Genomic DNA, 19810 nt, shown 5'->3' with positions numbered 1-19810 from the left:
TTCCTCCAAATGACAGACTACTACAAGACCATTAAATATTATTCTGAATGCTAATTACTGACAGGATAAATTGTGAATGATACATTCTTAATTGAAAACAATAAGATACAAAGCTGAACATAACAGAGAAACCTCAATTTGGCAAAATAAACTACATATATAAGGCTATTGGAAAGGATAATTCATTAGCATCTTAATTTGTATTTTGTTTTACTATTGTAGAAGATTCAGAAAAGAATAGAGCAATTTCCCCCTGCTTTCCTTCTACCCGTGTCTTTCCCTCCCTACCATGCATGTGCCCACATATATACATGGAAGTAAGCAATACTACAGACTCTAGAAAGTTTGTGCTCTTCTTTCTCCCAAGATATTTTCTTTCAACAAAGATGTGAACTGACAATGATATTGGCTGGGAAGTTTCTGTGGCTTAGAGAATGGGAATAGTCAAAGTGGCTTCAGCTGGGAAGCTTCCAGTTAAGATAGAAAGGGGACAGTAGAGGGGTCTATGGGTCTTCCCATTCCCTGATACGTGATAATCCAGGATGGGGTATCAGACAGGAGTGGCTGGTAGCCATGTAGGAAGCCTGAGCCCAATGCCTGGGGTCCTTCAGGCTCAGAAAAAAAAACAAAAACAAAAAAAAACAAAACACCATGTCCAAGCTTGAGACCCAAAGTGGGTTGAAACTTCCTGAGTATCTAGACAGATTCTCTATGATTGATCTTGACAGTGCAAAATCCAAGGACCTTTGCACAACCTTCAAGAGGAAAAGGAGGAAGCTATCCTGTTGTAATGGGTTCAAATTTCTTGCCATCCCTTTAAATGGGATTTCACGGATAAATTTAATTTGTTTTGAAATAATGTCTACAAAGCATCCAAAGCAGGGCCTGGCACATAGTAGGTACTCAAATGTAAGTTTCCTGCTTCGGGGAGCAACCACTTGGCTCACTGTTCCTGCAGTACCCCACAGCAGATAAGCAGAGATCTGAGGGTAAGAAAGGAGGTCATTCAGACCCCACTGGCCTCACAAGGTGGGCTCTTTAGCAATTCTTGACCAGAAGCCCCACTCTGCAGCTGGCCAGGAGGAGCACTTGGCTCCTCAGCCCCTCATCACCTTGGCAGCCAGCAAGCCAGTCTTCAGGGCTGCAGGAAACTGCGGCCTAGTACTGATCAATGACAAGTAAAGGGTTTCTTCCCTCCTCTTGCTGAAATTGGACAATATTCATATGGGATTCTTCAACCAGCTTAAGAGACAGTCTTCCCCAGTCCACAGAACATCTTCTGGTTTGAGACAGTGGAAAAAATAACCAAAGCAAAGCCTACTGTCTTTATGAGCCCTTGACCGTTATTTAAGACACTTCACAAAAAGTTTTGGTGTTCTGAATTGTCTCCTGCCTCCACCTCTGCTTCTATGTTCCAGTTTTGAAAGCACACTCCTTGGGAACCCCACCAGGAGCCTCCTATCCCTCCCCCGCCCCACGCTGCGTAAAGGCGGTAGCTGCGTGGCGCATGAGCATGCGCGCATGTGCTTGCTGCTCGCCTCTCCATGTGGTACACGGTGATTAACCAGCCTGGCACAGGAGGTGTAATAACAGACTAGAAGGCACAGATAATAGGATCTTTCTGGCATAAGCAGTGAGTTCATCGGAATCCATCAGAACCCATTTGTGAGAAGAGCAATGGATGGGAATGCACAAAGGTAGACGCTAACCTTTAGTTTTTGGATGCATTTGCTGCACATGGGGAGTAAAGCTATTTTTAAAACTCCCTAAGTGTCAGTACTCCCTTTCCCAAGCATCCTTCTGTCAAAACTCTGCAAAAGGATAACGTACTTGTTGGGGACAATTGATTCACATCTAAAACATGGAGTCTGATTCCACATCAATGGCAGGAATCTAGCTGAGCCGTTCTGTCTGCAGGAAGCTTGAACTTGGTTGCAAAAGGTAGAGGATCTGGAGTGGCCCCTACAAGCATTGCCTAGCTGTAGGTTTGTGATCCAAGAGTACATGTTTCTCACCCATGATGCCATAAGCTCTCTGAGAGTGAGGAGGATATCTCTCAAATGTGCATGAGCATCCCAATGCCTCAGGGGTGGTCAGTACATGTATGACAAACGAATTATAGATTGTCAAGAGTTGCAGATCCTGGTAGGGAGACAGGACATGGAGGAAGAAGTTAAGGACCAATGAAGAATCACTGCCTGAGTTCTCTGGGGGAGTTGGAAAAAAGAAAGGTTATGGAAGAAATTCATAGGTGTTGCAAAGTGAGGGGAGGGTAATTGGATGGAGTTTTAAAGGATGTATAGGAGTCTGAAAGGGAGAACTAGGGCCCCAGGAAGCCCCAAGCACAGTTAGAAATGTTCCAATCCGAGGTCACCCAGACGATGAGTTAAGCCATGGCTCTGTCCCCTGGCACTCCTCATGAAGACATGCACTGACCTGTTATCAATTCCTCAAATCTGGGTATTTCCTTAAGTTCCAAAGATGAACTCCCCTGCAGGACATTAGTGATTGGTTAATAAGAGGAATGCTCCTTCAAGAGTACTTGCTGTGTGCCAGACCCTGTGATGGGTCACTTCTGGTGAGTTATCTCACCTAATATTCACAACTTTCCTAGGAGGTAGTATCATGAACCCCATTGAGCAGATGAAGAAAATAAGGCTTAAGGAAGGAAGTATCCATTGCGTGTTCCCAAAGATTGATCTAAAACACAAGGGTACATCACTACTCTCTTAGTACTATCCCCCAACTCATCTGTACAGCTCCAAGTACTCTTCCCATGGGGCTCTGAAAAGGGCTGGAGAATGATGTTAACGTTATACACAATGACAATTTCCTCATGTATCTACAACCATAAGTGTTAAATTTCATAGATTCCTTTTGGCTGAGGAAGGATAATAGGTACATTCTGAGTAATGACTGGAAGTACATTTTTAGCAAATATGGTTTGTTCCCTTCAGATACTACTCATGTGACAGGTATTAGCTTAATTGTATGGGCTTTTGCAGGGCTCTTTCATTATTTCCACAGGAAATCTAAAACAAACAAAAAAAGGTGGTACTATGTAAAGTAACATAAAGGGAAGAACTCTAATAAAGGTTTTATAAGAAGAAATTTCCATAAATGAGAACTGTATTACCACTTCCAAATGGTAAAAACATTCTAATATTACTGGGGTTCAGTCACGTACTTAGTGTTTAGTTAGTACTGAGTATGAGGAGGAAAGGTAAGAGAGGGGCAGTGTGGCATAGGTATTTATTTCTTAAATTTGGAGTCACCTACACCTAAGTTCATATCCTGACTGCCACTTCCTAAGTGACATTGAAAAGTCAGTCCATCTCTCTGAGCCTCTGTTTCCTTATCTGTAAAATGGAATAATATAAGTTGAGGTACATGGAGACTTGGTCCTCCAACTCTTTCCAACCATTGACCCCACAGGTCATCACATCCTCATAACAATAGCACTTGGCACCAATGTTCTCTCCCTCACCTCAGAAATGTTTTTTTCATTTGACTTCCAGGTAAAGAAACCATAGATACTAATCATATTAATATTCACATTAAATTTAAATCATCTAAGCACTGCAATTAAAAGGCCAAGTGTTACAACAGATAAAATAGCAATATCAAAGTATGAGTGGCTTTCAAGAAACATGCTATATTTTAAGCACAAGGAAACAAGTAGGTTAAAAGTAAAAGAACGGAAAAAGACATATTAGGCTAACACTAGTCAAAATAGATCTGTAATAGCTGCAGTAATATCAAATTATATTTCAGAGTGGAGAACATTTCAGAGCAGAAGGATAAAGAAGGTCATTTTGTAATGATAACAGATCAATTAATCAACAGGACATAAAATCCTAAACATTTATGCCTCTTGTAACGAAGCTTAAAAATACATTAAACAACAACGGATAAAACTACAAGGAGAACAGACAAACTCACAATTAAAGTTGAATATTTTGATACTCCCCTCTCAATAAATGATAGAACAAATAGACAAAAAGTCATCAAGGATACAGAAGACATAGACAACCCTATCAACTAAATTGACCTAATTGACATTTATAGAACATTCCACACAACAACAATAGATTACACATCTTTTTCAAGTGCACATAAAACATTTATCAAGACAGAAAGTGTACTGGACTATCAAATAAGTCTCAATAAATTTTAAAAGGTGTAAGTATGAGAAACTATATTCTTTGACCACAGTGGAACTGAATTAAAAATCAATAAGAGAAAAATCCTTTAAAAATCCCCAAATATTTGGAAACTAAATAACACACTTCTAAATAACCCATGAGTCAAAGAAGAAATCAAAGGGTAATATAGAAAGTATTTTAAACTGAATAACAGTGAAAACACAACATAGCAAACTTTGGGGGATGCCATTAAGTCACTTGAGGGAAAGTTTATAGCACTAAAGAAAAAGTTCTCAAATCAATGATCTCAGCTCCCCCCCCAAGAGAGATATAGATATAGATGGCAAATAGACACATGAAAATATGCTCAGTATCATTAGTTAGTAGGGAAATTAAAATTACAATCATAATGAGGTACCATTACATACCACTATAATGGCTAATATCAAAAACCTGATCAAACCAGCTACTTAACATAATGTGAAGCAATTGGAATTCTCATACCACTTGAAAGATTCTTAAAAAGTTAAACATACATCTACCATATGGCCCAGCAATTCCACTTGTAAATATGTACCCAAGAAAAATGAAAGCATATGTCCATACAAAGGCTTGTACATGAACATCCACAACAGCCTTATTAAAAAATCTAGAACAACCCAAATGTCCATCAGTGAACAAACAGATACTCAAATTGTGATGAATTCATACATTTGAATACTCCTCAATTAAAAAAAGAACTATTGGTATACATCGCAATATGGGTGAATCTCAAAATAATTATCTGGATGGAAATAGCCATAGCAAAATAGGAAAAAGAGTACATACTGTGTGATTCCATTTGTATAAAACCCTGGAAAGTAGGAATAATCTGTAAGTGCCAGGAACAGATCAGTAATTGCTTGGGGAGTGGGAGAAGGTGGGGCTGGAGGTGGGATTACCAAGGGGCACTTTGTGGGTCACAGACATGTTCACTATCTTCATTGTGGTAAGAGTTCATGGGTGACTCATATGTCAAATGTAAATTGTACACTTAAATATATGCATTTACTGTACATGAATTAAACCTCAATAAAGTTGTAAAATTTAAGTGAAAAAATAGATGAAGAAAGGAATGCTGAAAACAACAGTGCTGGGTGCTTGGGTGGCTCAGTTGGTTAAGTGACCGACTTGGGCTCAGGTCATGATCTCATGGTTCATGAGTTCAAGCCCTGAACTGGGCTCTCTACTCTCAGCACGGAGCCTGCTTCAGATCTTCTGCCCCCGCTCTCTCTGCCCATCCCCTGTGCACGCTCTCTCGCCCTCTCTCAAAAATAAATAAACATGAAAAAAAAAAAGTGTCTGCATCTGTAATGTCTGATAGATCCGCTGGCGTTTCAGAGGTGGATAGGATGTGGCCCCTGTCCTCAAGGGCTCCTCGGTGGGGCTGAGGAGAGAAACAAGCGACCCAATTACAACAAACATAATTGGTTTTGAGTGTTCCTAAATTAAATTTGTAGACAGTAAATGGTACAGGGACTTCATATCCAAGCAGAATTGGAATCTTCAAAATGAAAGGAAGAAAAAAATTGAATCTTCTCCTGACCTTTCTCTGTGTCCCAAATAGAGATTTCTTAAAGCTATTTGATTCCATGTTCATATCATGGTCTTTCTTCTTGTTTTCTTCAATTAGTGTATTAGCATTTCTTTCCCCCTCATTATTCATGTATAGCCTCATCTCATTTTCATTTATTTTAACTCAGCATGTGTTTGTGGGTGGGGAAGATTTGGAAGTCTGGACTAACGTTTTTCTGGACTGCTGACAGAAATGCCCTTTGGGGCAAGCCGACGTCTGCACCCAGGGATCCTCATAGAGTATATGTTGGTGGCAAACCAGTGAAAGTAATAAGGTGGGGGCTGAGGCCTGAGGGGTCACAACACAACAGCATTCTGGGCAGAGGCTCGCTGAAGAGGTCCAGACCCTAGGATGACCCTGTGCTTGGGGTAGTGATCTCTTAGGATACACTCAGAGCAGCCCTGTAAGATAAGAGGTGGTTGGAACTAAGACCAGAGAGGGCTCTGAGGTCAGCACATGAGCAACCTCATGAGTCATGTGGAAGAATGTGCACTCTAGCCTCCGGGTCCTGACACTCCACCACCTGCCAACAACCTATTCAAGAGCAGAGGGGAGCACACTGAGAGAAAATGCACGAGTGCAATTGGAACAAATGCACGTGACAGTGTGCACGGCCCCATCCTTGGAAAGCACAGCCGGCTTCAGAGACCGAAGATGCCTGTAGGAGACACCCATTTCTCACTCTTTAACTCTAACTTAGCCACCCTCTTTGATCACAGAATCCTTTTTCCACAAAGCACCTACAAATTAGCAGAACATATGCTCCCAAATGCAATTTGGAGACTGCTGTAGGAAGCCCAGCCAGCACTTCCCCTGCCCTTCTCCCTGGCTGCTCCGCCATCGGCTAATGGCTTGGACTGGGGCTGAAGGGAGCATGCGTGTGCCTCAGAGGAAGAGCTTGTGCCCCATGGGACTCATAAGTGCAGGGAAAGGGGATGCCGAGAGCAGGGGGTGCTGACAGCTGTAGCTCATAGAGCAGAATGACAGCTTTCTGAGTCCATGAAAGATAGGGACAGTTATAAATGCTCTTCTTCCACATGTAGGCAATTAGACAAGCAGAGTCAAGGTGAGGAAGCAGGAGGCCGGCCAGCAGCAGGAGCCTTGATGCACACAAATTCTCTGTGTGTGACTCCCTTGTGCTGGGAACTCTAGGCAGCCTGACAGAAAGGAGGTCCACTTACAGGTTGTTCAGAGAATCAGGCACATGCATCATAGTTGCATGCACAGGGAATCAGGCACAGAGCATCATAGTTGGGGCAAGGAGTGTACGACAGTAAGACAATGAATAACTCTAATGGGGAAATCCAGGAAGACTTTTTGGCAAAGGAGATGTTTAGCAGACCCCTGCTGGAATGTAAGACCTTGGCAATCAGACATTCAGGAAGAGCATGCCAGGTATAAAGGGAGATCCCGGCAAAGACAGAGCCAGGAAAGGAAAATAAATAGAGAAAACAAGTCACTCCTCTGCTTGCAGGGATGAGTCATGGGAGAGTGAGTAGAAGGGTAAGAAGTACATGAAGGTGTACAGGTGCAGTCAGGGTCACCCTAGACAGGTTCTGAGGCAGGGCCCATGATGTTGGCTTTTCTTCACTGAGTAGGAAGCCAACCAGAGGGGTGGAGACATGGGCCCCTGGGAATGGAACGCTGAGTGAGGGAGCATTGGGGAGAGATGCATTGAGCTGGAAGTGGTCACAAGGCTTCCAAGCAGCTGAGTCTAGAAGGCATCTGGACCTCTGGATCTGGAGCTCAGACACAAGTTCTGAAATGGGCATGGGATGTGGTGGTCATTGATGTCTGCTGGAAATGTGGCAGGGGTGCCTGCCAATTCTGTCTCTTCCACCTACACAGCCCAGAGCCTCACTCACTGAGAAACCTAAGAACAAGGGTTACATATGAGCTTCTGAATTGCTTTCTAAACATCTTAAACCATTTCCATCAAAACATGCTTTGGGTGCATGTCTGGAAGAACTACTCTAACAGTCTGAGCTGTTCAGCAACAAACAGAGCACTCCAAGTCCCATCACACTTAGTTCCGGAAGATGCTGAAAATTATATATATATATATTCCATAAAAGAATTTCCTCCAAAAAGTTCCCAAAAGACATATCCTCATGGAAAGGGCATTCTCTTCTGCATTCAGACTCCACCTTGCATTGAGGACACCTGTCCTGCACACTGGCTCACCTGGGATCTGCTGAAAGCCATATGGAGAAGAGACACTCCAGACCAGCTGGTGAAGAGGTTCTGGAAGCTACCTAGCTCATCCAGAGCCATGTGTGACTGGTCCTCAACTGGCAACTTCTGGTGAATGACCCAGACTAGTCCCCTCCATCCCTAAGCCTCGAGTTCAATTGTTGCCTTTGTCTTTCCTCGAAAGCCTACTGAGAAATGTTCTTCAAAGGAACTTGCTCTATCCTAAGTATATCAACCTGCCTTCAACCAAACCTTATTAGGAACCTATTATTTGGGGAATGTTTGGGTGGCTCAGTTGGTTAAGTGTCCTAGTTGTGATTTCGGCTCAGGTCATGATCTCACAGTTCATGAATTCAAGCCCCATGTAGGGCTCTGTGCTGACACCAGGGAGACTGCTTGGGATTCTCTCTCTCTCTCTCTCTCTCTCTCTCTCTCTCTCTCTTTCTCTCTCTCTCTCTCTCTGCCTCACCCAACCTCCCCTCAAGCATATATACATGTGCTATCATTCTCTCTCTCTCTCACTCAAAATAATTAAATAAACTTAAAAAAGAAAAGAACCTACTCTTTGCATAAGGCACTAGGATTCAGTGATTAGCTAAATTCTGACCATGTCTTCTAGGGACTCATGACCTAGTGGCCACCTTGACAACTGGTCCAATTTGCTTTCCACAGGTTTTTTCGAATCCCCCACCCTCCTCCAAACTAACATATAATTTAAATAATCAATGAAAATATAGTTTAGACCCAAAAGTACATCTGCTTGCCAGTGTTCCCACAGTCAAGCCCAGAGACCTGCAAAATCTAAAAACTATCAGTGAGGCTTACATGCTCACAAGCCTTTCTCTGCATCCAATTACCCCTTCTCCAAATGAAATAGACCTCATGTATACAACACCAATATTCACCAGTGAAGGAGTATATGTATTAAGAAAACCACCAGATTAAGGAAAAAACAAAACAAAACAAAATCACGTGCCTTTGAGTGTTTCTCTTGAATCCAGGAAAATTCATTAAGGAAGTCAGATATAGAGGGAGAAACTAGAAGACACAGCCTGTGAGGAATGAGGGAGCAGGGGCAGAGCTGGGGACCACAGTGCAGGCCTCCTTGGGGGAAAGACATGAGGGGAAGAGGCACCAACCTGAGTTTGTCAAACAAACTGAACTTGCTTCTAAAGAAGTAGGGAGCAGCTCAGGAAATGAGAAGATGGGGCCCCGATACTGTTGCTGAATTCTGGAGACCATGTCGGAAGCACCAAATGCCTTCCCCTGCTTCTCTTCTTCCCACTTTATTTTATCCTATCCATCACATACGACAAACAGCAAAGCAACTGGTAAACATTGTCTGTGGCTCTGTATTTAGATAGAGTCTAGAATGATACAACTATCATAAGAATAATAGGACTTTTGTTTCCAGTGGGGCCATTATGTAACAGGAAACAGCAGTTCTGAATATGGCTGGATCCTAAGGGTAAATCTACATACAATTGAGAGAACAGCTTGCTCATTAACCAAAGGCCACACTGGGACCTAAGGGTCAAAGCTTTATAGGACGACATACCTCCAGATCACAGACTTCAAGAATGTACATGAGCTGACACCAAAGCCAAGAGTGTCTCCATAAGTGTGCATACCTGAGTCCTACCTACTGGCCTCACTGAATTAGACCTTGACCATAGTTTAAGGATCTTTGTCAGGGCCGTATGCATAATAGCATCATTTGGTAGAAATGGCTTTGTAGTCAGTCTTCATACAGAATCCCAAATGCACCATTTAATCATTGTATGACCTTGGGCAAGTGATTTAACCTCTTGGGCCTGCCCTTTCCCAACTGTAAAATGGGGATGATAATAACTGTCATATAGGGTTGTTGATGAGGTCTAAGGATGGTCCCAAATATAAAACGCTCTGACAAGTGTCTGGCATATAATAGGTGATCAAGAAATGGTAGGTGTTGGAGTGCCTGGGTGGCTCAGTTGGTTAAACTTCGGACTCTTGATTTTAGCTCAGGTCATGATCCCACGGTCATGAGATTGAGCCCTGCATCGGGCTCCAAGCTGACAGTGCAGAGCCTGCTTTGGATCCTCTCTCTAGCCTTCTCTCTGCCCCTCCCCTATGTGTGCTTTCTCTCTCTCTCTCCTTCAAAATAAATAAATAAACTTTAAAAATTAAATAAGTAAGGGATGCCTGCTAGCTCAGTCGGTTAAGCATCCAACTTCAGCTCATGATCAGGTCATGATCTCGAGGTTTGTGAGTTCGAGCCCCACGTCAGGCTCTATGCTGACAGCTCAGAGCCTGGAGCCTGCTTCAGATCCTGTGTCTTCCTCTCTCTCTGCCCCTCCTGCACTCATGCTGTGTCTGTCTGTCTGTCTCTCTCTCTCTCTCAAATATAAAAGTAAAAAAAAAACATAAAAAAATAAAAATAAATAAATAAGAAATGGTAGGTGTTACCCTTTCATTCTGAAGAAGAATAGCCTCCTATAGAAAAGGAAGCCAAGAAAGGAGATCACTTCTGGAGGAGGATACACTTAGCCCGGGGATATTCACATGATGTGTGCCCCAGCCCACAATGTGCTGCTGACTGTCGTGGGGCACAGCTATCCTCTTGGATGAGGCTGTTCTAGTGTGGCTGACATCTGTCAGCCTGACTACTCCTGGTGACCCTAAGTAAGTCCTGGGGTCCAGCTGCCCCAGCAATGCCCTTGCGGGCACTTCAGCACTAACCATTCTGAAGTCACTCCTAGCCATGAAGAGGGGCTCAGGAGGGACAGAGGACCCTGGAGGTGAGTCAGGATGCAGCGGAGAAAAAAGCATACAGGTTAAAGATGCAAAATCAGAGTGCTTTTTGAAGACTGACAACAGAGGAACACTGACGATTCAGTTTGGAGGAGTCACCAAAATATTCAAGCTAGCACCAGACATTTGCCTTAAGAGGCACATGAAATGCATCCCTTCTCTGGAACAAAGAAAAACAGACTTTGAAGAACCCATAGAGAAGATGACAAAGCCCAGAGGATCAAAACTTCCCAGGACCAAGGAGGACTCCAGCAGGCTCTGAAGAACGGGGAGGTGGCCAACATGTCCCTTCTAATTAGCAGCACAACCAGCCACAACCCGAGGTAAATGGACAGTTAACTTGCATTGTCCAACAGGCCCGGGTAGAGCTAATAAGATGTGAATTTATGGAGGAAAGCCATGAAAAGTGGGCCTTGCAAAAGTTACTATCTGATACTACCTGCAAAATTATTAAAATAAGCCACCCAAAACTCTTCCAGCCATAGAGCACTGAGCTAATGAAGAAACACACATCATAAAAGAATAAATTACCTCTATAATAAACCTTGCATCTTCTAGAATGAGGCCATTAGAAATTGATCAGTTAATTTAGGAGAAGCTGAAGGCCAAAGCCCTGATGAAAGCATGCACCAGGAACCGTCTTCCGGAATCAGCTCTGTTAACAGCATGCTGGGGTCACACAGGCTGCCCTAGTGGTGTTTCCTGAATGGGCATGTGGTTAAAGACCACTCACTTAGAATGTCTGCAGTGTGGAGGAGGTCAGAGCCAGGCAGGTAAAACAGGTGAAGAGAGGACCGGGCCACAGTGAAAACTTGGTGTTCCCCTTCTTCCCAGCACCCAAAGCAGTGGGATGGCCTGTCATGGGAGAGACTTCTCATCTACCCGCTTTAAATGGCTACACTGATTCCTGCCCCCGCTAGGTCCAGGGGCGTGTGCACACACGTACACACTCACACACATATACATCTACACTGTCACATATGCTGACATACGTGTTTTCACATATACTCCCACATGCAGGCACTCATACATACACACATTCACAGTCATGTAACACACAGAACTGCAAACTCCTGCATGAAATGCAGCCTCCTCCATCCCCCCTCACTCCTCTGCCCCACTCCCTCTCCATCCCATCTTTTAACCTGCCCCAATCTCTCCAGCCCCCAACCCCCTGACCAGCTGTCTCTCCTCACTCTGCACATCTAATGCCTGAAACCACTTCTCTTCTGACTTCATGTACTCCAATCTTGACTCTTTCCCTGGTTCTCACCTGCTCCCCTGAGCATCTTGGCAGGTCAGGTCCAACTCTCTGAGACCCTGTGCTGCACGGTGGGGCCCTGGAATTCACTCCAGCATCCCAAGTCAGAATTGGCCCCAACAGCTTCCCACTGAGCTTTCTCAAGGGGCTGGGGGCTCAGTGCAGGCTGCACCCCTTCCCACTCTGGGGCTCTTACCTCATTCACAAAGACCCAGTGGCTGTCCTTGGAAGCCAGATTGGTCTCTACGGCCTGCAGAAAGAAAAAGAAAACAAACATGAATAGAAGCAAGCCAGAAGCTGGTAGACACGCAAGATGATTGCCGAGACGGGGTTTGATAAACATTGTTCTTGGAGATTTTTTTCTTCACAAAACATGCCATCCCCTGAGCTTTCCCTGCCTTAGCTACAAGACGCATCATTTGAACACAGATATCTGATTTCCTGCTGTTTTCCAAGCTCTTACGCAGTAGCCCTCAGCAAGGTGGAAGCTCTGGTTCCTACAGGCATCACAGGGCCACCAAAGGTGAGGGCTTTCCTCTCCCCTCTCAAAAGAGTACCTGCAAATGCTTTTCTGAAGGGGAGCTTAGGGGGATGATTCTCATTACTGCCAGAGGCTAAAAATCCGAAATCTGGAATGAGGGATTTATGGCAGCTTGTCCAGCTGCAATGAATGACACCTGGGAGAACAGCAGCTCACAGCTGGGGTTCTGAGCTGCCTTCAGTTCTAAAGAACCCATAAAGGACCCATAGAACTGGCTCTTTCTTGCTTCTGGGCAATGACCCTACTCCCATCATTCTCTCTTCTAGCGCTTTGTTCTGTTTCTTTATAGCACGTGCTATTTCTGTGCTTGAATATTAGTGGCTTATTTATTTCGTACTATCTATCTCTTTCACCAAGTTGGGGTCTCCATGACGACAGGGGCCACATCTTGCGTGGTATCCCAGAACCTTACCCTTTAACTGGCACATAGTGTTCAATATATGAGTGAATATTGCTGTTGAATACGTGAAGAAAGTGGAAGAGGGTGAAAATAAGGGTTCCTTATTTCGTTTCTCATATGTTTTATGGGTGCTTTTATCCTCCTTTAACTGGAAAGCCATCAGATTGAAAGGAGAGAAGGAACTGATCATTGTCAAGCATGTCCTGTGAGAGCTCTCACAGCTAGCATGTGTCAAGTACTTGCTGAGTACCAGGCACTGTGCCAGGCCACCTATGAACGTGGGAGAGAACTATCAGATTGTAGTCCTCTTTTATTTTTACTTTTTTGTGTATATTTTTGTGATGTAATTTTTATTACTCTTTTTTATTTGAAAAAAAACACAGAGAAGTAAAAATGTTCAAAATCATCCCATAACCTTGCCCCCTTTTTAACAATGTGCTAAATGGGGTGCCTGGGTAGCTCAGTCGGATAAGTGTCCGACTCTTGATTTCAGCTCAGGTCATGATCTCAGGGCTCGTGGGTTTGAGCTCCATGTTAGGCTCCATGCTGGCAGCACAGAGCTTGCTTAGGATTCTCTCTCTCCCGCTCTGTCTGCCCCTCCCCTGCCTCACATGCGCACGCTTTCTCTCTCTCTCTCAAACTTTAAAAAATAAACTTTAAAAGATAAAATAAAATATGCTAAATGGTGAAATGTCCCTTTTACCCCTCCGCATTTATCCTCCAGAGATTGTTAAGGTGTCCCCTTCTAGAAGGTTGTGGTCACATCTGCAAGTACATATCTATGTACCCATATCAGACAGATGTTTTTATTTAAATGAGATCACGAAATATGCATCAGGTTACAACTATCATTTTTTTACTTATCAATATATCAAGAATATCTTTCCTCATCAGTACACAGAGCTCTGACTCTTTCTCCTTAACCATGAGGCATAGAGGGCTAAAGAGCCTGCCTGCACCAGCAACCCAGCTATATGTGGGAGGTACATCATTGCACTGTCTGTGCACGGGCTTCTGTTAAAACTTCATCCACACAAAGAATGGACACGTTTGTTGGCCAGCACAACAAGCATGTGGAAATAGAGTCTGTGTGAGTGTCCCAGCTCTAGCATCCCAGTCCTTTACAGAAAGCTCCCACAGGACACCAATGGTGGGCACAGGGGTCTTTCTGGGCCATCTGGGGGTTAAAGACACAAACTCCCCTTCTCCAGCCTAGAAGTGAGAGGGTGCCAGCCCCTGTGAAGACAAATTAGGATGGGAGTCTGGACTGGGCTGGAAAGGACTGCCTCCACCAGCTGTCATTTAACCCCTCTGGTCTCAGTTTGTGCATCTGTAAGACATATATAACGCTTGCTTCCTCTTGTCTGCCAATATCTTCAGTCCTCAATCTCAAGAAGCAGCAAATACAAAATGGCGTCCATACAAATCCCAAGCCTTTTTCACAAAGCAGAGAAGGGAAGTGGCCATCCCCCACCTTTTGTAGGTTCCACCCTTATTCCTTGATCCATCACATTCTTGGAACCTGGAAGTCTTCTGGAGCCACACAAGTCCTCCTCCTTATGAGCCATGCCCCCACAAAACTCTCCCCTCCTAGGCTGCTCCATCCCCCACCTCAGGAAGGAGGCTCCAAGTCTTCTCTGTTCTGCCCCTGAAAGAAAGGATCTCCAGAGATGCCAAACTCCTGTGGGGCCATGTCCCAAAGATACTTTCTCCCCATTCTACAAACTCCACAAACCAGGCCCTCTCCCTAGAAGCTATGAGGACTTAAGGGCCAGTTGCCCTCTGAGGAGCCTCAGATCCTCAGAGGAGGTAACTATCAGGGAACTTATAGGTTCCAGAACACTGGAACACTGAACTGAATCTAAAGAGATGTAGATTAACAAGGCTGCACTCAAAGGCCTGCTCTGGGTTTCCAGGAACAGAAGGGCAACTGGGGAGAGGAGACTTAGAAGAAACACTGCTGGGGCCGGGAGTTGACTACTGGGCTACACCACTTAATGGAGGACACCACAAATTAGACTTGGTCACGGAGTAGGCCAGTGAAAGTATAGGTGTCTTTAGGCACGTGAAGAACTGTCATGGGCAAGAGAGACTGGAATTGCTCTTTGCAGCCTCTCAGAGTTTATTTAGGACCAAGGTCTCCAGTAATCTGGGAGGCAGGTATCAACACTATGTAAGACAGAATTTTCTGATTTTCCAAGTAGTTCAAGATGGAATGGGGCTGCCTCAGGAGCAGTGAGGTCTCATCAGGGGAAGTGCCTTAGTGGAAGGTGAACGGCGTGTCCCTGAAAGGTATTTAAGTATCAGCATAGAAGCTGACCATGGGCAAAAGGCAAGACTTAATCACACACTGACATTCCAAAGCAATGATTTTCAAGTCTGGCTGCATGTAGGAATCTCTTAGGGAGCTTTTAAAAGTGAAGACCTTGAGGGGTACCTGGGTGGCTCAGTTGGTTAAGCATCTGACTCTTGATTTTGGCTCAGGTCATGATCTCACAGTTCATGAGTTCGAGCCCAGCATGGGGCTCTGAGCTGACAGCATGGAGCCTACTTGGTAATCTGTCTCCCTTGCTCTCTCCCCCTCCCCCGCTTGCTAGGTCTCTCTCTCTCTCTCTCTCTCTCTCTCTCTCTCTCTCTCTCAAATAAAAACCTTTAAAAATTTTTAAAAAGATGTATTTTTAACAAATGTAGACTTTGGGGCCCAATTCCTTGGGATCCTAATTCACTGGGAATGGTGATATGCCTGAATCCTGTGTTATTTCAGAGCTCTGACCCTGACTCTTGGCCTCTGCAGCTGGGAACACTGCTCCAGAATGTTTGGTTCTGTGAATCTGAAGGTACAGGTGCACCTGTGCAGGAGAACGGTCCTCTGTGTACCCACAGAGCCAGCAGTGCAGAGGACCTGCCACAGCTGCTGGGACATCCCAGGGAACAGGTGGGACCCTGGCTACCCTCAGGAGTTTTTCTACCTGGTCTCAGACTCATACATGAAATATACTGATGGAGAGAATTGATCAGAAAACCCCACAGGACAACTGGCCAACTTTTCTGTCCTACTTTCCTCATCAATTAAGCTCAGCTAATTTGTTAAGCCTCTTTTCCCCACACAGAGATAAATAGCATTTGGCTGTAGCCTTTTCCAGAGGATGCAACTCACCCAGAAGCTGAGCTAGACTGTAAGAAGGAGAAGCTACTGCAGATTTGGAAAGAACACCTCCCCCCCTACCCCCTAGTTACTGGTGAGCTGCCAGCTCTGTGGGAAGAGCCCTAAATGCTCACAGCCCAGTGGGCAGTGCCCCTCGCAGCACCACTAATTCCCCGTCTAAGCGCTATCCTTTCCTCTTCCTCCTCAGCCATGTCTGCAGCAGGTGCAGCTGAGTCCTCCCTTCCGTGGCAGGGCCAGCAGGGTAAGGGGGAAGCAGGCAGGCAGAGCATGTTCGAATCCCAGTTCTGGCACTGCTTGGTTGCGGGCTGCTGGCTGAGCTACTCCACCTCCCTGAGTGGCAGCTCCACGCCTTTAAGGCGTTCGAATGCCAACAGTGCTATCGATGCTCTGCCCACATTCCCCCTGAATCCCATTAGGGTTTTTGAGCACACTGGCTCCCTGTGTGCATTCACGCCCAACGGCAGATACCCGTGGCTCAGGCTGCCGGAACCCCGCACAGCACTCACTGTGCCTGGGAATTTACACCCCTCAGCAAGGACAGAGAGTGTCACATATACAAGTCCCAGATGCCCTGTTCCCAGATGGGGACTGCTTCAAGTGTGAGCTCTGCTGGTTACAGAATTTCTCCATGGACTGAGCCCAAACTGTCTCATTGCTAGCACACCAGCTCTGGCTTCCTTCATTTCCCTGCCACATTCCCACTCCCCTGCTGTCTTTCTTTCTTTCTTTCTTTTTTTTTTTTTTATTCCCCTGGGAACACTTCTTAATAAATCATTGTCACACAAATCCTCACTCCAGAGTCTGCTTCTGGGAACCCAACCTGAGACACACACCTCCCACCCTGGGGTTATCATGGGAATTCAATGAAATTATGTGAAGCTTCCAGCCCAGAGAGTTGCTCACTACAGATAATGAGTGAACATGAAGGTGTCCTCATTCCTTCCACTCAAGACCCCAGCCTGGTCTTTGTTCAATGGTTTCTTGAATGTGTAGACATGTATAGTCTCTCATCTATTCCCTCCTTCACTCAACACACTGTGCCTGCCACACACCAGCTATTGTCCTAACTCTCCTCAATATGGGTATGAGCCAGGAGCCTCGTCCGTGCCATCATGGAGCCAACAGTACCAAGATAACCGACAATAAACACAATGTGGCGAGTGTGATAAGTGCCCTCTCCTCCAGGAATCCACAGACCCTTTAAGGCAGCACAACGTGGGGCCTCCCTTCACCTCGGCAACGCTGTGAGTCCATTGCTATGAAACACCATTGGCACGGGCAGAGAAGTGTTGAGCTGACTAGACAAACAAAGGGCAGCCCTTCATTCTGTGGGTGGGGAAGGGAGTGGAGTGGGCTATTTGCTCTGGGTGGGTTCTGGTCACTCGTCTCCAGCAAGTAGGGAGGCTACGTTCCTACAGCTGGGCTTCTCTGCAGGAGCTGGGCACCAGGACTGTGGGGCAACCCTCAAAATAACACAGTGGTAGGCAATAGAGTCCTGCACAACAGTAGGAGCTCCACCTAGACCCTGTGGGAGGCAGGAACGAGGTCACAGTGACCCCAAGGAGTCCCTGCAGTGTCATGATGCCTTGACACAGCACCAGCAGCCCTGGTTAAGTTGCTGCTGTGAGTCCCACAAGGCCTGGCCAAACCATCAGTGGCCGACTTTCCAGCTCTTGTGGTCCATCAGTAGATTGGCCAACACAGAACTTTAGAAGAAGAGCTGAGGAGGTGGAACCTTCCAAGGCTCATGCTGACTCCTGTTTGAGCCATTTTTATTTTTTTAAAATGTTTATTCATTTATTTTGAGAGAGAGAGAGAGAGAGAGAGAGAGAGAGATAGAATCCCAAGCAGGCTTCATGCTATCAGCATGGAGCCCAGTGCAAGGTTTGATCCTACAACCACAAGGTCATGACCTGAGACGAAATCAAGAGTCAGACGCTAGACCAACTGAGCCATCCAGGTGCCCTGAGCCCCTTTTAAATAGAAGACCCAAGGAGCTTACCATGGCACGTAGCTCATAGAAAGGGCTGGAATGGTGGACACAGGTAGCCAGCGGTGAGGGGCATCACCTATAGAGACAGAGCCAGGTGTCTACACTTGTCCTGACACCCACACACCACCTTCTTGAGAGAAAAGCACACTGTCATAGCTACACGCCTCTTAGGGAAGTGGAAGGCATCTGTCCCTCCCACACCTAGAGAAGAGAAAGTGTCCCCTCATCCATGAGCAGCAGCCCCTGTCTGAACCTTGCTCCAATCGCATCACCAGAGCTCTCGTATAGGTGATGCAGGACACCAACAGGCCATCCTGCAGGCCCCCTGGAGGCCAGGGGACATTTGAATCCTGTCCTGGCTATTCAGCCACTCTGGTTCCACAGTTTCCCTAGAGAAGTAGATACAGACCAAAGCCCCCGCTCCCAGCTCCCCAAAGCTCTGGACAGGAAGCAGTCCCTAGTGCTAACGGGAATCGTATATGCAGGGTGGCCCGTCTTGGCCACATACAGGTGGAGATCAGTTCTAATATCCAAATCCCTCTAAGGAGGCTGAGAAGACAGCAGTTCTGAGGGGCCGGAGGAAGCACCTCCAGTCCAGTCCCCTGCCTCTGCCTGCAGCCTTTCGCACAGGACCAAGTCAGGGCCATTTCCTCCAATCAAGCACCCCACCAGACTCTTCGATACTACATCTCCCCCACTTCACAACACACACACTTTCCTTTACTCACACGCCCTAATGAGCCAGGCAGCGTTCTCATCCCCGTCTGTGTGGCGGGGAGCTGGGACCTAGATCTGGCCTCGTAGCTCACACAGGTCCCTCCGCTAGTACCTGGCAGAGACTGGATTTGAACTCGGGTCTCTCAGTCTCCAAATCCTGAGTTCTTTTCCATCAGTCACGCTGCTCCTCAACAGGCCCACATAGCTATCAGAGCAAGAATGTGAGCCTTTGGGCCTGTGCCCAGCCCCTGACAATGGGGACAAAATGATCTTTTTTCTCATAACCGAGAAAACACCGTTAGGAGCGGCAGTGCCTTCCTTCTCCAGGTTAACTTGTTCTCATAAGCCTGAGACCATTATTCTACTTGCATTTCTTAAGTATGAGCCTGTTTCACTTTATCTTGGCCTAAAGGAATAGTAAATGGAGTGGAAAGAAACCTCCACATGGAAGCCTTCCAGCAGCATAGCTGAGGATTTATTTCACAAAGTGCAAATGCCACCGATTATTTATGTATGTGTTAATTGTTGGCCACTCTTCTCTAGGCACCCCCCAACACTGGGAGCCTGAGATAATGAAAACTTGTCAACAATTAGCATCTTTTTAAAACCCCAGCTTGTAACATTTCAGAACATTCCCTCCATGGAGCGCACAGCCTGGCATTTTCCCAAGGACAGATAGCACGCTAACTTTAAAGACCCACTGCTGCCTTTGCAACAACATGCTACTTAGGAACAATTCTCTGTGTGCGATGTCACCCTTCCGAAGCATGAGGGAGTGCAATGCCCCCCATCGGCAAAGAAGGGGAGTAGCTGGCTACAAGACTACGGATGATTCAAGGAGCCCCTTTACAAGGAAATCAGCAAAGCAGCCACCATGTGGCCCAACTTCAGAAGCTATGCCCAGAACCATGAGCAAACCCATAAAGGGCAGCCACTGCTGAACTACTTCTGGTCACTCTGGGCTTTCCAGAGACTTGCCTCCTCAA

General features: G+C 45.7%; 1 protein-coding gene across 2 annotated transcripts in view; it reads right to left on the bottom strand.

Annotated features, from left to right (window-relative positions):
* The window catches only part of GRID1 (glutamate ionotropic receptor delta type subunit 1), a 696363-nt gene that overhangs the window by 247269 nt on the left and 429284 nt on the right, over nt 1–19810 (bottom strand). For both annotated transcript variants that reach the window (XM_060642293.3, XM_060642294.3), the window contains exon 5: nt 12204–12257. In XM_060642293.3, coding sequence (XP_060498276.1) covers nt 12204–12257 — 54 coding nt within the window. The remainder of the gene's footprint in view (nt 1–12203; nt 12258–19810) is intronic.

This window comes from Panthera onca, chromosome D2 (assembly GCF_046562875.1).
Source record: "Panthera onca isolate mPanOnc1 chromosome D2, mPanOnc1 haplotype 2, whole genome shotgun sequence".
In the NCBI taxonomy this organism is placed as follows: domain Eukaryota; kingdom Metazoa; phylum Chordata; class Mammalia; order Carnivora; family Felidae; genus Panthera; species Panthera onca.
This window is presented reverse-complemented; position numbering and strand designations above follow the sequence as displayed.